Source organism: Gadus macrocephalus, chromosome 14 (genome assembly GCF_031168955.1).
Source record: "Gadus macrocephalus chromosome 14, ASM3116895v1".
Classification (NCBI taxonomy): Eukaryota; Metazoa; Chordata; class Actinopteri; order Gadiformes; family Gadidae; genus Gadus; species Gadus macrocephalus.
Window position 1 is genome coordinate 155,509 of NC_082395.1, and position 16,770 is coordinate 172,278.

At 51.6% G+C, this 16,770-nt stretch overlaps 1 protein-coding gene across 3 annotated transcripts; it reads left to right on the forward strand.

The window, feature by feature from the left end:
- Nucleotides 1-284: 284 nt before the first annotated feature.
- Nucleotides 285-16,279, forward strand: hcls1 (hematopoietic cell-specific Lyn substrate 1). Of its 3 annotated transcripts, XM_060071129.1 has the most exons (15): nt 285-446; nt 1,822-1,935; nt 2,093-2,166; nt 2,244-2,373; nt 6,487-6,597; nt 9,336-9,390; nt 10,326-10,436; nt 11,163-11,273; nt 12,382-12,492; nt 13,927-13,982; nt 14,139-14,208; nt 14,320-14,606; nt 14,842-14,938; nt 15,790-15,858; nt 16,042-16,278. In XM_060071129.1, exons 2-15 carry the CDS (start codon nt 1,852-1,854, stop codon nt 16,176-16,178), a joined length of 1,503 nt encoding a protein of 500 aa, XP_059927112.1. In that variant the 5' UTR covers nt 285-446; nt 1,822-1,851; the 3' UTR covers nt 16,179-16,278. The 3 variants fall into 3 exon arrangements, with proteins under 3 accessions (XP_059927112.1, XP_059927114.1, XP_059927113.1); XM_060071131.1 differs by lacking the exon at nt 10,326-10,436 and having other exon boundaries at nt 16,042-16,279; XM_060071130.1 differs by lacking the exon at nt 285-446 and having other exon boundaries at nt 1,806-1,935.
- Nucleotides 16,280-16,770: the final 491 nt, after the last annotated feature.

The window sequence follows — 16,770 nt, forward strand, 5'->3', positions numbered from 1 at the left end:
TCTCATGAGGATCTGATCCTACACCCATGATGAGGATCAGATTCTCATGAGGATCTCCCCGATGCCTCCGTGAGCACCCGATGCCTCCGTGAGCACCCGATGCCTCCGTGAGGACCCGATGCCTCCGTGAGGACCCGATGCCTCCGTGAGGACCCGATGCCTCCGTGAGGACCCGATGCCTCCGTGAGGACCCGATGCCTCCGTGAGGACCCGATGCCTCCGTGAGGACCCGATGCCTCCGTGAGGACCCGATGCCTCCGTGAGGACCCGATGCCTCGACGTCGTAAGGTGACGTCACCTGAAGCAGGAAGTGGGATGAAGCCGGAAGAGGATCCAGGAGCCACTCGTTAATTTTCCCGATCAGATCTCGTTGCGTCAACAGGGACTCGTCTTGGTTTAGTTGGTTTAGTTAGTAGGGTGTAATTATCGCTTCATCTCTTTGTTCGGTGAGTACCTCTCGGTTTATCTTATGTTTCTGTCATAAGGGAGAACACTGAGGCTGGCTAGCTGAAGGAGACAGCTAACCCTAACTACTAGCCCTAACCAATCCTAACTACTATCCCTAGCTAAAGGAGACGGCTAACCACAAATCACAGCCAGGGTCAACATCCTAACCCATCCTATCTAAAGGAGACAGCTAACCACCAACCAAATCAAAACAGGGTTAACATCTCAACCCTAACCAACCCTAACTCTAACTAGCCCTTAGCCTAACTATCCCTCCTATCCCATCCACCTTCTCTATAAGGTGGACTCCTTCCGGTTATATATGATCGTCTGGTGAAACCTGTTCATTATTGGAGATGTTTATTCGTTACATCTTAACCCTAACTACTAACCCTCACCTATACTGGTTAACCAGTAAATGATGAGATGTTTTGCCTTTACATCTTAACCATCACTAACCCTAATGGTGCTGTGAACTGTACATTATGAGATCTTTAGCCTTTACATCTTAACCCAATGAAACTACTAACCCTATGGTGTTAAACCAGTAAATTATGAGATGTTTAGTCTTAACATCTTAACCCTAACTGCTAACCCTAATCTATGGTGTTAAACCAGTAACTAAATGTTGAATATTAAATGACACAATGTTGTTTAATATTATTATATTAACCTTTTGCTTGGCGTTCATCATATCTGTGTTAGTTCCACATGTTAACACAAGCGATTTACCATCTTTTATCTACTATTTAGGGTAGGGTTAGATGGTTACCCTAACCCTTTATATGGTCTACTACTTTAGGGTTAGATAGTTGCCCTAACCCTTTATGTGGTCTACTACTTTAGGGTTAGATAGTTACCTTCACCCTAACCCTTTGGTGTTGGATGGTCCATCATGTATCATTCATTTGATCTTCTACCTCATCAATTTATCCTCATTTCTATTTGCACCCCCTACAATGACTGATCAATGCCACGATCATGGCATTGTGTATTAAACTGTGTATGACACTGTGTATTACGTTGTGTGTAGCGCAGTGTGTAGTCCAGTGTGTAGAACAGTGTGCAGCACACTGTGTTTTGCAGAATTGGAACCAGCTGCTGCTTGTTCAGAATGTGTCCAGTCAGGATTCAGGAGAATCCTTAACTCTGGTGTTTGAGTTCTGTAACTGAAGACTCCAGATGTTCCTTCAGCCACTCTAAACAGTGGAGTTAGGGTTAGGGTTAACTAGCCCTAACGCTAACCCTAACTCTGGTGTTTGAGTTCTGTAACTGAAGACTCCAGATGTTCCTTCAGCCACTCTAAACAGTGGAGTTAGGGTTAGGGTTAACTAGCCCTAACGCTAACCCTAACTCAGTGGAGTGCGTGTGCAGCCTGTGTGTGTTTGAAGGACGTCACAGACGATGTGGAAGGCCGCCGCGGGACAGTCTGTCAGCGCTGCTGTGGAGGACGGAGGTGACGACTGGGAGACAGACCCTGACTTTGAGGTAGCATCTAACCCCAACCCTATCTATGACTACACCAAGGTCCCAATCACCATGCCCCGCCATCTAACACTTGATCAGCAGTCCCCTAGAGCCGGCCCCAATGGTCTCTGCCGTGGGCGCTGGTGGTTCAGTGTCTGAGTGAGTGGTCTCTCTCCAGAACGACGTGACGGAGAAGGAGCAGCGATGGGGGGCGAAGACGGTGGAGGGCTCGGGACACCAGGAGCACATCAAGTGAGGAGCTGAAGCTCAGCCTCCTATCTCTGCACCTCTTGTGTCTCCAGTGTTTTAAGCTGCTCTTCTCCCTGCAGCATCCACCAGCTGCGAGCCAACGTGTCCACAGAACACACGTCCATGAAGCAGAAGGAGCAGGACGACATGCCCAAAGCCTCTCATGGATACGGGGGCAAGTTCGGGGTTCAGCAGGACCGCATGGACAAGGTACCAGAGCGACACCCTAACCTCTACACCCTAACCCCTACACCCTGACCCCTAGCACCCTAACCCCTAGCACCCTGACCCCTAGCACCCTGACCCCTAGCACCCTGACCCCTAGCACCCTGACCCCTAGCACCCTGACCCCTAGCACCCTGACCCCTAGCACCCTGACCCCTAGCACCCTGACCCCTAGCACCCTGACCCCTAGCACCCTGACCCCTAGCACCCTGACCCCTAGCACCCTGACCCCTAGCACCCTGACCCCTAGCACCCTGACCCCTAGCACCCTGACCCCTAGCACCCTGACCCCTAGCACCCTGACCCCTAGCAGCCTAACCCCTAGCACCCTGACCCCTAGCACCCTAACCTCTACACCCTAACCCCTACACCCTGACCCCTAGCACCCTAACCCCTAGCACCCTGACCCCTAGCACCCTGACCCCTAGCACCCTGACCCCTAGCACCCTGACCCCTAGCACCCTGACCCCTAGCACCCTGACCCCTAGCACCCTGACCCCTAGCACCCTGACCCCTAGCACCCTGACCCCTAGCACCCTGACCCCTAGCACCCTGACCCCTAGCACCCTGACCCCTAGCACCCTAACCTCTACACCCTAACCCCTAGCACCCTGACCCCTAGCACCCTGACCCCTAGCACCCTGACCCCTAGCACCCTAACCCCTAGCACCCTAACCCCTAGCACCCTGACCCCTAGCACCCTGACCCCTAGCACCCTGACCCCTAGCACCCTGACCCCTAGCACCCTGACCCCTAGCACCCTGACCCCTAGCACCCTGACCCCTAGCACCCTAACCTCTAGCACCCTGACCCCTAGCACCCTAACCCCTAGCACCCTGACCCCTAGCACCCTAACCCCTAGCACCCTAACCCCTAGCACCCTAACCCCTAGCACCCTAACCCCTACACTGCTGTCCCCTAGCACCCTGACCCCTACACTGCTGTCCCCTAGCACCCTAACCCCTAGCACCCTAACCCCTAGCACCCTAACCCCTAGCACCCTAACCCCTAGCACCCTAACCCCTAGCACCCTAACCCCTAGCACCCTGACCCCTAGCACCCTAACCCCTAGCACCCTAACCCCTAGCACCCTTACCCCTAGCACCCTAACCCCTAGCACCCTAACCCCTACACTGCTGTCCCCTAGCACCCTAACCCCTAGCACCCTAACCCCTAGCACCCTAACCCCTAACACCTAACCCCTAGCACCCTGACCCCTAGCACCCTAACCCCTAGCACCCTAACCCCTAGCACCCTAACCCCTAGCACCCTAACCCCTAGCACCCTAACCCCTAGCACCTAACCCCTAGCACCCTAACCCCTAGCACCCTAACCCCTAGCACCCTAGCCCCTAGCACCCTAACCCCTAGCACCCTAACCCCTAGCACCCTGACCCCTAGCACCCTGACCCCTAGCACCCTAACCCCTAACCCCTAGCACCTAGCACCCTAACCCCTAGCACCCTAGCCCCTAGCACCCTAGCCCCTAGCACCCTAACCCCTAGCACCCTAACCCCTAGCACCCTAACCCCTAGCACCCTAGCCCCTAGCACCCTAACCCCTAGCACCCTAACCCCTAGCACCCTAACCCCTAGCACCCTAGCCCCTAGCACCCTAGCCCCTAGCACCCTAACCCCTAGCACCCTAACCCCTAGCACCCTAGCCCCTAGCACCCTAACCCCTAGCACCCTAACCTAGGCCTAAACAGGTCTCTGGCTCCTCTACATGTTGGCCCTTTAGAACTGATTAAAGTGTAGCATCAAAAACGGATAGATTTCTTTTGTGCATGTAGCAGCACAATGTCTTTAACTGCTGAACCAACTCCACACACCTGTAAATGAAGGCGTAAAAAAAAGATATACTGTGTATATTAAAAGAAAAAATTAAGAAATTTAAAACTTACAGCCACACAGGGGCAAATCGAGATTGCGATTATGTAACGATTTATCGTGCAGGCCTACCCTAAACCTACACTGCTGTCCCCTAGTTAGATTCAATGCCCCGATTCGCTGTAGGCCCCGATTAACTGTTCACAGCCCCAATGTTGCTATTCATACTAGATTGTCAGTCAGCACCAGTGTTTAATGTTTAATATTATACTGGGATATTTGTCCTAAACAATTATCTTTTAATATCATTGTTACTTTGTTCTGATTAGTATGAAGGAGTTCCCTGTGAGGGCTATCTGCCCACAATGTTTACTAGGTTATAATATTTAACAGCTGAGTCAGCACGAAACACAGACCGAAAATCCATTGCATCGTTGATCTTTGTGCCTTGAATACTCCTCTAGAATTGATTTTGGCTGACGAGCGTCAACCCAATCCTAAACTCATCAGTGTTCCTTTAACCCGGGCCCCGCCCACACACCTCAGGGTTCAGCCCTAACCCTAACCTCAGGGTTCAGCCCTAACCCTAACCCTATGAAGGGTTCAGCCCTAACCCTAACCCTATGAAGGGTTCAGCCCTAACCCTAACCCTATGAAGGGTTCAGCCCTAACCCTAACCCTATGAAGGGTTCAGCCCTAACCCTAACCTCAGGGTTCAGCACTAACCCTAACCTCAGGGTTCAGCCCTAACCCTAACCCTAACCTCAGGGTTCAGCCCTAACCCTAACCCTATGAAGGGTTCAGCCCTAACCCTAACCCTATGAAGGGTTCAGCCCTAACCCTAACCTCAGGGTTCAGCCCTAACCCTATGAAGGGACCTGGACGCTCTACCCTGGGACTGCAGGCCTAGCTTTACCTGCAGGCAGGGCTGTACGCTTACTTTTTAAAATGGTAGCACTGGTGCTAGCAAGTGAAAAAATTCAGTAGCACAAAAATAATTTTGGTAGCACGTATACTACAGTCAAAAAAATAAAAATACTATGTGTACAGAATAGGACGTATATACAAAAGTAACACTATGAACAAATTTAACAACAGTAAAGTGACAATGAACATATTAAATAGTAAAGTGACTATGTTGAATGTGTTCACCACATCAGCAGCCAGAAGTGGTGAACACATTCAACAAAATTAAGTAATTATTACAAATTTAACAAACAATTATTTATTAACCTCTGATGTCCTTTCCCCTACCTCGAGGCAATATTTACAAAACATAGACTTCTTGGATTGGTCGTATTCCAGCCAATTGAACGTTTGTAACCACTAGGGGTTAAACCTGGACGTTTTCCCGTTGGCCGAGACGGAGTCATGGGTGGAGTCGGCTTCGTCCGAAGGTGCCGGTTCCGTGCTTGTGGTCGCCGAGTCAATCTCTTCCATACGTGGATTCTTTTTACAAGTTTCCATCTTTATTTGATGAAGAAGAACTTCCGAATGCGGGGAAATATCTTTTCATTTTTCTGTTTTGCTTAAAAAGTGAATTTCCCGTGACCGTTACAAAGCCTCTTCCTCAACGTGTGAATGTTCGGGAAATGTCGTTTTTTAGTAGTCGAGCGGAACTGGCGAGCCTATAACTCAAAATACATTTCCCTGCATGCATCGCTCCCATCATGCTCCCACACACTCGCGCTTAGCTGTGCCATTGAAAGCCGTACAGAAAGACGTATTTTTTTTCGGCACGGGTCCTTCTCACCCTTTCGCACCGGTGCGAGTGGACTTGTATTTATCTTCGCACGCTAAATATTTCAATAGCAAATGCGATCAAAACTGTCGCACTGTACAGCCCTGCCTGCAGGCCTAGCTTTCATTGCAAACTCCTATTTTCCCGACCATAGGACCTGAGAATAGGAGTTTCCTGGTCCATTTTTGTTAAGACTCTAAACAAATTCCAACATTGACATGTCTCGTCAACGGCTATCGTCCAGCAGCCCTGGAGGTCAGAGTGGGGGGGTCAGAGTGGGGGCTGGGGTCAGAGTGGGGCGTGGCTGTTGCTGTACCAGTACTCCTTCACCCCCTCCACACCTCCTCCCTGGATGGGCGGGCCACTGTTGCCCCGTTGCCCCCCCGGGCTGCAGTGCTCACTAGGGCTACTGTAGTGAGTCGGGTACCAGCACTCTGCATCCCCTTGTCAGGCTGAGTCTCTCACACCCTCCCACTCCGGACGCCTCTCCTCCCTGTGTCTTCAGCGCTGTGCTCTCTCTCCCTGACAGTCTGCCGTTGGCCATGACTACCAGAGCAAGCTGTCCACGCACTGCTCCCAAACCGACACCTCCAAGGGCTTTGGGGGCAAGTTCGGAGTGCAGGCCGACCGTGTGGACCAGGTAGGCCCTCTCTCCCCCCCGGAGGATAGGGTAAGGGTTAGAGCCTCTAGGGTAAGGGTTAGAGCCTCTAGGGTAAGGGTTAGAGCCTCTAGGGTAAGGGTTAGAGCCTCTAGGGTAAGGGTTAGAGCCTCTAGGGTAAGGGTTAGAGCCTCTAGGGTTAGGGTTAGAGCCTCTAGGGTAAGGGTTAGAGCCTCTAGGGTAAGGGTTAGAGCCTCTAGGGTAAGGGTTAGAGCCTCTAGGGTAAGGGTTAGAGCCTCTAGGGTAAGGGTTAGAGCCTCTAGGGTAAGGGTTAGAGCCTCTAGGGTAAGGGTTAGAGCCTCTAGGGTAAGGGTTAGAGCCTCTAGGGTTAGGGTTAGAGCCTCTAGGGTAAGGGTTAGAGCCTCTAGTGTAAGGGTTAGAGCCTCTAGGGTAAGGGTTAGAGCCTCTAGGGTAAGGGTTAGAGCCTCTAGGGTTAGGGTTAGAGCCTCTAGGGTAAGGGTTAGAGCCTCTAGGGTAAGGGTTAGAGCCTCTAGGGTAAGGGTTAGAGCCTCTAGGGTTAGGGTTAGAGCCTCTAGGGTAAGGGTTAGAGCCTCTAGGGTTAGGGTTAGAGCCTCTAGGGTAAGGGTTAGAGCCTCTAGGGTTAGGGTTAGAGCCTCTAGGGCAGGGATGGGCAACTGGCGGCCCGCGGGCAGCATGCGTGCGGCCCGCGTCCTCACTCAGTCAGGCCCGCACATAATTAAAAAAAATAAATAATAATAATAATAATTGATCGAGTTACAGAAAACTCGGTCAAGAAAGATGAGAAGAATTCATAGAATTCGAAGGCAAACCCATGCGTCTAGTTTGCTTAGAAGCGATATCAGTCATTAAAGATATCCACTTAAGTCGCCACTACAACTACTACAACTGCTTGTTGGGTTTGAGTTCATTGAGTTGTTGCACTTAATGTTGGGCCACTGTTTTTCCGATTTTTGACTTCATTGAATGATGATGTATGTGAGCCCTTTGCACTGATAAAAATACTGACCATTCATGTGGCTGTTTGAGCATGGAAAACATGAAATGAATGTATGTTGGTTCAATTAACATACCATACCGTACATAGGTTATGATTCTGGATGATTTTTTAGGTAGTGGCCATCCCCAAAATGCACCAGAATACAGGAAATCATATCTACCAAATTCAAAATTGTGTAGCTTCTTTCAGCTCACGTTTAGTTGAAGTGTGCAGTCATGTGGCCCTCCGATGGTTATGATGAAAAATGTGGCCCTCTTTATTAGGGCCCGACCGATTTATCGGCCTGCCGATTTAATCGGCCGATTATAGCCTTTTTGAAAATAATCGGCATCGGCCAAAAAGACGCCGATTACAACTGATTTTTTATTTTTTTTTATTTTTATTTTTTTATAAATGTTATTGCGATTAGTATCCTGCAGATTGCGCTCCTACTCGCCTTGCTAACTAACAACTTTAGCTGGAGTAAAAAAGAGGAGATTGAATTTTACCGTACAACATGAAAGCACGCTCACTCAGGCAGCTGCGCGCTCACCTCACCAATGTACACAAGACGCGTTGTTTGAGCATGTTGTCCCTGTTTTTCTTTAGGTCCCAGGCCATGTTAATTTGTTATACTGTAGACTCTAACGGTGAGACCATACTGCTCAGCACGCACGTGTTAGTCACTGCTCACGAGCGCAGCACATTGGGAGTTAGTTATTTATTTTACATTTTACATTACACTCATTTTTGACTGTCAATGTATTCTAAAACACTCAAAGATTCTGCATTCAATTCACATATTCGTCAAAAGTGTTTAAAGCATATTTAAGGTATCAAAAACTACGTTTTATGTTGTTTTTTTTTCTTGTTTTTTTTTAATCGGCCGATTAAATCGTAATCGTAATTTTTCTCTGAAAATAATCGGCATCGGCACTCAAAAATCAATATCGGTCGGGCCCTACTCTTTATCATGAAAGTTGCCCATCCCTGCTCTAGGGTTAGGGTTAGAGCCTCTAGGGTTAGGGTTAGAGCCTCTAGGGTTAGGGTTAGAGCCTCTAGGGTAAGGGTTAGAGCCTCTAGGGTAAGGGTTAGAGCCTCTAGGGTAAGGGTTAGAGCCTCTAGGGTAAGGGTTAGAGCCTCTAGGGTAAGGGTTAGAGCCTCTAGGGTTAGGGTTAGAGCCTCTAGGGTAAGGGTTAGAGCCTCTAGGGTTAGGGTTAGAGCCTCTAGGGTAAGGGTTAGAGCCTCTAGGGTAAGGGTTAGAGCCTCTAGGGTAAGTGTTAGGGTTAGGGTTAGGGTCCCATCGAAAGCACCGATGGGAAATGTTTGAGAAATGAGTCAGTTCCAAGCAGTTCTGAAGGGCAGACACACACCTAACACATATTCATGACATGGGATCTGAAAGCTTTACAGGAACCTCTGCCATAGCCCTAACCCTATCGAACAAGACATTTGAGTGAACATTGGCCCGTGTCTGTTCTGATGGAGGTGTGTTATTCAGATTATTCACATGGGCTGAATCTTTGGCTCCAATAGCTGCACATACGGAGCTATGGATGGTATCGCTATAATGATGGCACTATAATGATAGCACTATAATGTACATATTAGTACATCTATTATTCAGCTGTGTGTGTGTGTGTGTGTGTGTGTGTGTGTGTGTGTGTGTGTGTGTGTGTGTGTGTGTGTGTGTGTGTGTGTGTGTGTGTGTGTGTGTGTGTGTGTGTGTGTGTGTGTGTGTGTGTGTGTGTTCTCCTTCCAGTCAGCTGTCGGGTTTGAGTACGCCGGAAAGACGGAGAAGCACGCATCTCAGAAAGGTTTTCTTAAACACATTAAACGAGCTGTGCTGCACATTGTGTAACCCTAACACTGTAGTAGGACCAGGCTGTAGCTACTAACACCCCAGGCTGTAGTAGGACCAGGCTGTAGCTACTAACACCCCAGGCTGTAGTAGGACCAGGCTGTAGTAGGACCAGGCTGTAGTAGGACCAGGCTGTAGTAGGACCAGGCTGTAGCTACTAATACCCCAGGCTGTAGTAGGACCAGGCTGTAGCTACTAATACCCCAGGCTGTAGTAGGACCAGGGGTTACGTTTTGGGGTTAGGGTCGAAACATCAAGAGCCATGAATCTGAATGTCACGGCCGTGTATTAAACCGGCCAGACGCTTCGTCGTGTCTATGACTACTCCACGGGGTTAGGGGGTAAACCTGACCTTTGACCCCTGTGTCTGTAGACTACTCCACGGGGTTAGGGGGTAAACCTGACCTTTGACCCCTGTGTCTGTAGACTACTCCACGGGGTTAGGGGGTAAACCTGACCTTTGACCCCTGTCTGTAGACTACTCCACGGGGTTAGGGGGTAAACCTGACCTTTGACCCCTGTCTGTAGACTACTCGACGGGGTTAGGGGGTAAACCTGACCTTTGACCCCTGTCTGTAGACTACTCGACGGGGTTAGGGGGTAAACCTGACCTTTTACCCCCGTCTGTAGACTACGGAGTAAGAGGGTAAACCTGACCTTTGACCCCTGTCTGTAGACTACTCGACGGGGTTAGGGGGTAAACCTGACCTTTTACCCCCGTCTGTAGACTACGGGGTAAGGGGGTAAACCTGACCTTTGACCCCTGTCTGTAGACTACTCCACGGGGTTAGGGGGTAAATCTGACCTTTGACCCCTGTGTCTGTAGACTACTCTACGGGGTTAGGGGGTAAGCCTGACCTTTGACCCCTGTCCTTTGACCCCTCTCTGCAGACTACTCAGCGGGGTTCGGGGGTCGCTACGGGGTGCAGGCGGACCGCGTGGACCAGAGCGCTCTTGGCTTCGACTACCAGAGCAAGACGGAGAAACACGAGTCCCAGAAAGGTCAGCAGACGGACAGGAAGGCAACAGGCAGGCAGACAGACGGGCAGAGGGGCAGACATGGAGAGGCAGACAAAAACCATCCTATTTCAAAGAATGGTTGAATAGTTTTAATGTTTCAGCTTTGAATGTTTTATCCATGGGGAACATTTTGATCACGCGTCTATTGGGTAACTAAATGTAGACGCGTGATTGATTAATCTCATCTTTAGTTCACTGCATTGGAACCGCTGTAATCAGCAGTGTGAACATCTGTATTGACCAAACTATGTAAAGGAAAAGTAGTAGTAGGTAGGATTGCGCACAAACAATACTATATATATATATATATATATATATATATATATATATATATATATATATATATATATATATATATTTAATTCACCCTGGTGAGCCACCTCTACCCTCACCCACACACTCCAACGTGCCCCTGCACGTTCCTTCTCCAGTCTTGTTCGTATTCGTCACTTCACTCCTCTGTTGTTCTTTCCTGTTCGGGCATGTGGAGATGGTTCCTGAATACCATGAGCCGACCATTCATCTTTCTTCTTAGCGTTTCTTAAGTATTCCCTGTGGTGGTTGTCTAGAGTTCTGCTGTTTCAGTGTAGATGTTAAGGCCTGCAGTCCTCCCATCTGCTCCTTTCAGATATCTTCAGGAATGTATCAGGCTATGTTCAGTTCTCACCCCTAACCCTTACCCTTTCCCGTTTACCGGTTCACTCCTAGATTACGCCAAAGGCTTCGGTGGCAAGTACGGAGTAGAGGCCGACAAGGTGGACAAGAGTGCCATGGGCTTTGAGTACCAGGGCAAGACTGAGAAACACGAGTCACAGAAAGGTTTGTTCTGCTACCGTCAGCTTAACCATACTGTTTACTGGGCTAAGAGTAGCACTCATTGTGTCTTTCAGAAAAACTTATTTGCATCTATACCATATAATTAAAACCATTTAAAATGGAGCCAAAGCAGGTTGCCCAATTGGAGAGCCTCCTCTAGTCGGTGGACCAATAGGAGAGGCTCCTCCTCTAGTGGGTGGACCAATAGGAGAGGCTCCTCCTCTAGTGGGTGGACCAATAGGAGAGCCTCCTTCTCTAGTGGGTGGACCAATAGGAGAGCCTCCTCCTCTAGTGGGTGGACCAATAGGGGAGCCTCCTCCTCTAGTCGGTGGACCAATAGGAGAGGCTCCTCCTCTAGTGGGTGGACCAATAGGAGAGGCTCCTCCTCCAGTGGGTGGACCAATAGGGGAGCCTCCTAGGAGAGGCTCCTTCTCTAGTGGGAGTCCTTAGTTCTCCCAAAGCATTCCAGGGCCCGCAGGAGCAGGGAGGAGGTTTAGGAGGTGGAGGCTGATCAGGAGGCCCCAGTCAGAGGCCCCAGTCAGAGGCCCCAGTCAGAGGCCCCAGTCAGAGGCCCCAGTCAGAGGCCCCAGTCAGAGGCCCCAGTCAGAGGCCCCAGTCCGATGTCCCAGTCCGATGTCCCAGTCCGAGGCCCCAGTCCGAGGCCCCAGTCCGAGGCCCCAGTCCGATGCCCCAGTCCGATGCCCCAGTCCGATGCCCCAGTCCGATGCCCCAGTCCGATGCCCCAGTCCGATGCCCCAGTCCGATGCCCCAGTCCGATGCCCCAGTCCGATGCCCCAGTCCGATGCCCCAGTCCGATGCCCCAGTCCGATGCCCCAGTCCGATGCCCCAGTCCGATGCCCCAGTCCGATGTCCCAGTCCGATGTCCCAGTCCGATGTCCCAGTCCGATGTCCCAGTCCGATGTCCCAGTCCGATGTCCCAGTCCGATGTCCCAGTCCGATGCCCCAGTCCGATGCCCCAGTCCGATGTCCCAGTCAGAGGCCCCAGTCAGAGGCCCCAGTCAGAGGCCCCAGTCAGATGCCCCAGTCAGATGCCCCAGTCCGATGTCCCAGTCAGAGGCCCCAGGAATGATTGAACGATGTTTAATCTCAGATTACACCAAGGGCTTCGGGGGCAAGTTCGGCGTGCAGACGGACCGCCAGGACAAGTCAGCGTTGGGCTGGGACCACCAGGAGAAGCTGCAGCTCCACGAGTCCCAGAAAGGTACTCGGGGAGGGGGGGGGCACAGTGTCACTCCCAGCGTCTACATGGGCACCGCCCCAGCATGAGACACACTCTGGGGGTGTGTTTGGGGGGGGGGGTGGGGGTGTGTGTGTGAGATGATTACAATGAGGTCTGGGTCAAGCGATTATTTTTAAAACGATTAATCTAGCGATTATTTTTTCGATGCATCGATTAATCTAACGATTCATCTTTTCATTCCGATTCGATTTCGATTAGATTATCTCCCCATTAATTGACTAATAGCAATTTATACATGTTGATTTACATATCTGAATGAAAAAAAGTTTCTTGCCTTTTAAATTCCATAATAAAAGTGCAAAGTAATGCATTCTTAGAATTCTACAGTGCTCGGTCATCTGCAGCTGCTACCGGGTGGCGCCTCTTCAGGTGCTGGTGAATTGCCGTGGTGCTAGAATGGAAAGTCATCTCCATTTTGCAAAGACGACATATCAAGGAATCGTTATCTTTTACATTAAAGAATTCCCATACTTTAGAGGAACGAGTGTGTGGCGCCTTGCACTTATGAAAGTCTGAGGAGCTACTCGCGTTTCTACTACGCTCCGGCGCCGCCCATCTTTGTTTTGGGTTTTTCGAATCGACGCACATTTTTCGGGTCGACGTAATTTATGCCTCGACGTCATCGACTACGTCAACGCGTTGTCCCAGCCTTAATTACAATGTGTCTCACAGGCAAATCCTTGCTCCAAAGAAAGCACTTTATTCAGCGGTTTCACTTCTCTCTCTCCTCTCTGATGTGGTCTCTTTAAAGCCAACAACTTCCTCTATTCTGCACTGCATGCGTGTGTGAGATGCTGAAAGGGGAAGTGAGACCCTTTCTCAACAGTCACCATGTTGAACGGGAGTCATCTCTGCAAGAGGAGAGCGGTTTCCAGAGAAGTGTTTTTAAAAAAACGATTTTTTGATTCTACATTATTCTTTATTTGAGCGTTGATGCCGGAGTTCAGACCGTAGAGAGAGTAGAGAGTGATTATTTCGGTTTTAAGGTTCAGATGATTAACAAGCAAATGTTTTTAAAATAGCTGTTGTGTTCAGAGTCGGTTCTAACCTTGTCTAAGAGAAACACAACATTCCTCCTGTGAAGATTGAACTTCATCCTCCAGCCTCTAACTGTTAATGTTTTGGTTAGAGTTAGGGCTAGGGCTAGGTTATTCTGCTGGAGCTAGGGCTGGGGTTTGAGCTAGGGTTATGGTTAGGGTTAGAGCTAGGCTTAAGGTCTTCTGCTGGAGCGAGGGTTAGGGTTAGGGTTAGAGCTATAGGCTTAGGCTCTTCTGCCGGAGCTATGGTCAGAGCGTAAAGACGTCCGCTGCACAGAGGGAGGCCTCGTGTTGACAGGCTTTTATTGTGAAAATACAAAACATACATTCTTGGTGATTGATGTTCTTGTGGTTCCAGATTATTCCAAAGGATTCGGAGGGAAGTTTGGTGTCCAGCAGGACAGAATGGATAAGGTAGTGTGTGTGTGTGTGTGTGTGTGTGTGTGTGTGTGTGTGTGTGTGTGTGTGTGTGTGTGTGTGTGTGTGTGTGTGTGTGTGTGTGTGTGTGTGTGTGTGTGTGTGTGTGTGTGTGTGTGTGTGTAAACCTCCCGTTTTTCTGTTGCTCTGCAGAGTGCAGGAACCTTTGAGGACATCGACCGGCCGAGCTCTGCCTATCAGAAGACCAAGGCCACGGAGGCTGGTGGGTTGGACTAGTACTGCCTGGCCTCTCATCCCATCATAGGTTTGACTAGTACTGCCTGATCACTAGTACTCCCCCCTCCTCCTAACCCTCCCCCCCCCCCCCCCCCAGCGGGCAGCGGCACGGGCAACATCAAAGCTCGCTTCGAGAACATCGCCAAGCAGAACGAGGAAGAGGACCGGAGGAGGGCGGACGAGGAGCGGGGACGGCGCCAGGCCAAGGAGAAGCTGGAGCTGGAGGAGGGCCGCAGGAAGGAGGAGCTGGAGGAGGGCCGCAGGAAGCAGGAGCTGGAGGAGGAGGCCTGCAGGAAGCAGGAGCAGGAGGAGGCGGCCCGTGTCCTGGAGCCCGCCCCCGTGCGCGTCCCTAGCCCCGCCCCTCCGGCCCAGCCCGCGTATCAGGTGCGAAGAGAACGACTTCATTAAGAATATAAATATAAAGTCTTTATTAATTTAGCGTCGTTCAGTACGAGGTCAGGTGTCTGTCTGTCTGTCTGTCTGTCTGTCTGTCTGTCTAGCCCCCTCCCTGAGGAGGAGGAGGTGACGCCCCCTCCCTGAGCAGCAGACCCTTCCTCCACCTCAGTGTCTCCTTGTAGCTCCTCATTGTGACTCTGGCTCCCCCCTGTGGTTATGCTAGAACGCTGCGGTGAAGGAGGAGCTGGAGGCTCCGCCCACCACGCCCGGCGGCCAACCAGAGGAGGACCTGTACCAGAACGTGGAGGCGGAGCCTGGAGGTGAGCCTCCAGAGGATTCTGTGTGTGTGTTATGCCGCGTTTCCACGGTACGGTTCGGTTCGCAAAGGTGCGGCACGGATTGCGTTTCAACCGCCAAAAGTGGGCGTGACCCGGACTGAGCCGTACTCGTTTTGCCCTCGTTTTCAGTACTCCTCCGTTAGGGTACCGAGACGCCTGAAAGGGTGCCGGAAAATTCGAGCTACACACCCCCTCCGTTGATTGGTCGACAGAACCGTCACTTCGGGGCGACGTGGGGATAAAAACAAACAAACAGTAGCCTCGAGGTATTATTCTTTACAATGAACATGTCGCGTAAAGCGCTTGCTTGGGCGAACAAGGAGGTGGAGACGTTCCTCTGCATTCTCGGGGAGGAAGACGTTGTTTACGATGTTTACGTTACTGCCGTGGCGATCGACATCCGGCCTACCATAAAGGGTTCTGTCGGCGGTGGAAACGCCACCTCGGAACTGAGCTGGGCTATACCGCCCCCTCCCTACCGGACTGAGGCGAACCGAACCACACCCTGCAGTGGAAACGCGGCATTAGTGTTGTGTATCAGAGCTCATACAGGTGTGTGTTAGTGTTGTGTATCAGAGCTCATACAGGTGTGTGTTAGTGTTGTGTATCAGAGCTCATACAGGTGTGTGTTAGTGTTGTGTATCAGAGCTCATACGGGTGTGTGTTCGTGTTGTGTATCAGAGCTCATACAGGTGTGTGTTAGTGTTGTGTATCAGAGCTCGTACAGGTGTGTTAGTGTTGTGTATCAGAGCTCGTACAGGTGTGTGTTAGTGTTGTGTATCAGAGCTGTGTGTGTGTGTGTTGTGTATCAGAGCTATGTGTGTGTGTTACAGACGTTGCCCCGGGCGATGGCGGTGAGGACCAAGGGGTGACGGCCGTGGCGCTCTACGACTACCAAGCAGGTGAGGTGGGGCTTCTATGGGGGAGGGGCTATCCCTGTGGGAGGGGCTATCCCCGTGGGCGGGGCTATCCCCGTGGGCGGGGCTATCCCCGTGGGCGGGGCTATCCCCGTGGGAGGGGCTATCCCCGTGGGAGGGGCTATCCCCGTGGGCATGCCGCGTGTTCACCGCCTGTTCCCATGGCAGCCGGCGAGGACGAGATCTCCTTCGACCCCGACGACATCATCACCAACATCGAGATGATCGACGAGGGCTGGTGGCGCGGCGTGTGTGGGGGGGCCTACGGCCTCTTCCCCGCCAACTACGTGGAGGTCCGCCCCTGAGGAGGCCCCGCCCCCAACCCCGACCCCCCCTCACATCCACACCACGGAGGACGGAGACGCCGACCCCCCCAACCCCCCCAGACCCCCCCTCACATCCACACCACGGAGGACGGAGACGCCGACCCCCCCAGACCCCCCCAGACCCCCCCTCACATCCACACCACGGAGGACGGAGACGCCGACCCCCCAGACCCCCCCAGACCCCCCCTCACATCCACACCACGGAGGACGGAGACGCCGACCCCCCAGACCCCCCCAGACCCCCCCTCACATCCACACCACGGAGGACGGAGACGCCGACCCCCCAGACCCCCCCAGACCCCCCCTCACATCCACACCACGGAGGACGGAGACGCCGACCCCCCCGACCCTCTCAGCCCCCCCGTCCCCCCTCCGGCCCCCCCCTTGTCCCTCTCAGACCTTTTATATTTGATGTTCTCCGCTCTGCTCCTCCACTGGGGGGCGCTGTGGCCCTGCGCTGCGGAGTCACTGAGTCAGAACAGGGAGAGAGCTCGATAAGAAGCCCTTAACCTTATCTTATCTTTATCTTATCTTATCTTTCTGCTGCTCCTTCACATGAATCTAGAGCGGT

Excerpts from the sequence above, each read along its gene's own strand:
- hcls1 (XM_060071129.1), top strand. The coding sequence starts at position 1,852 with ATGTGGAAGGCCGCCGCGGGACAGTCTGTCAGCGCTGCTGTGGAGGAC. Across the intron at positions 1,936-2,092 it reads AGACAGACCCTGACTTTGAG|AACGACGTGACGGAGAAGGA; the intron begins GTAGCATCTAAC and ends GTCTCTCTCCAG. Across the intron at positions 14,939-15,789 it reads CGTGGAGGCGGAGCCTGGAG|ACGTTGCCCCGGGCGATGGC; the intron begins GTGAGCCTCCAG and ends TGTGTGTTACAG.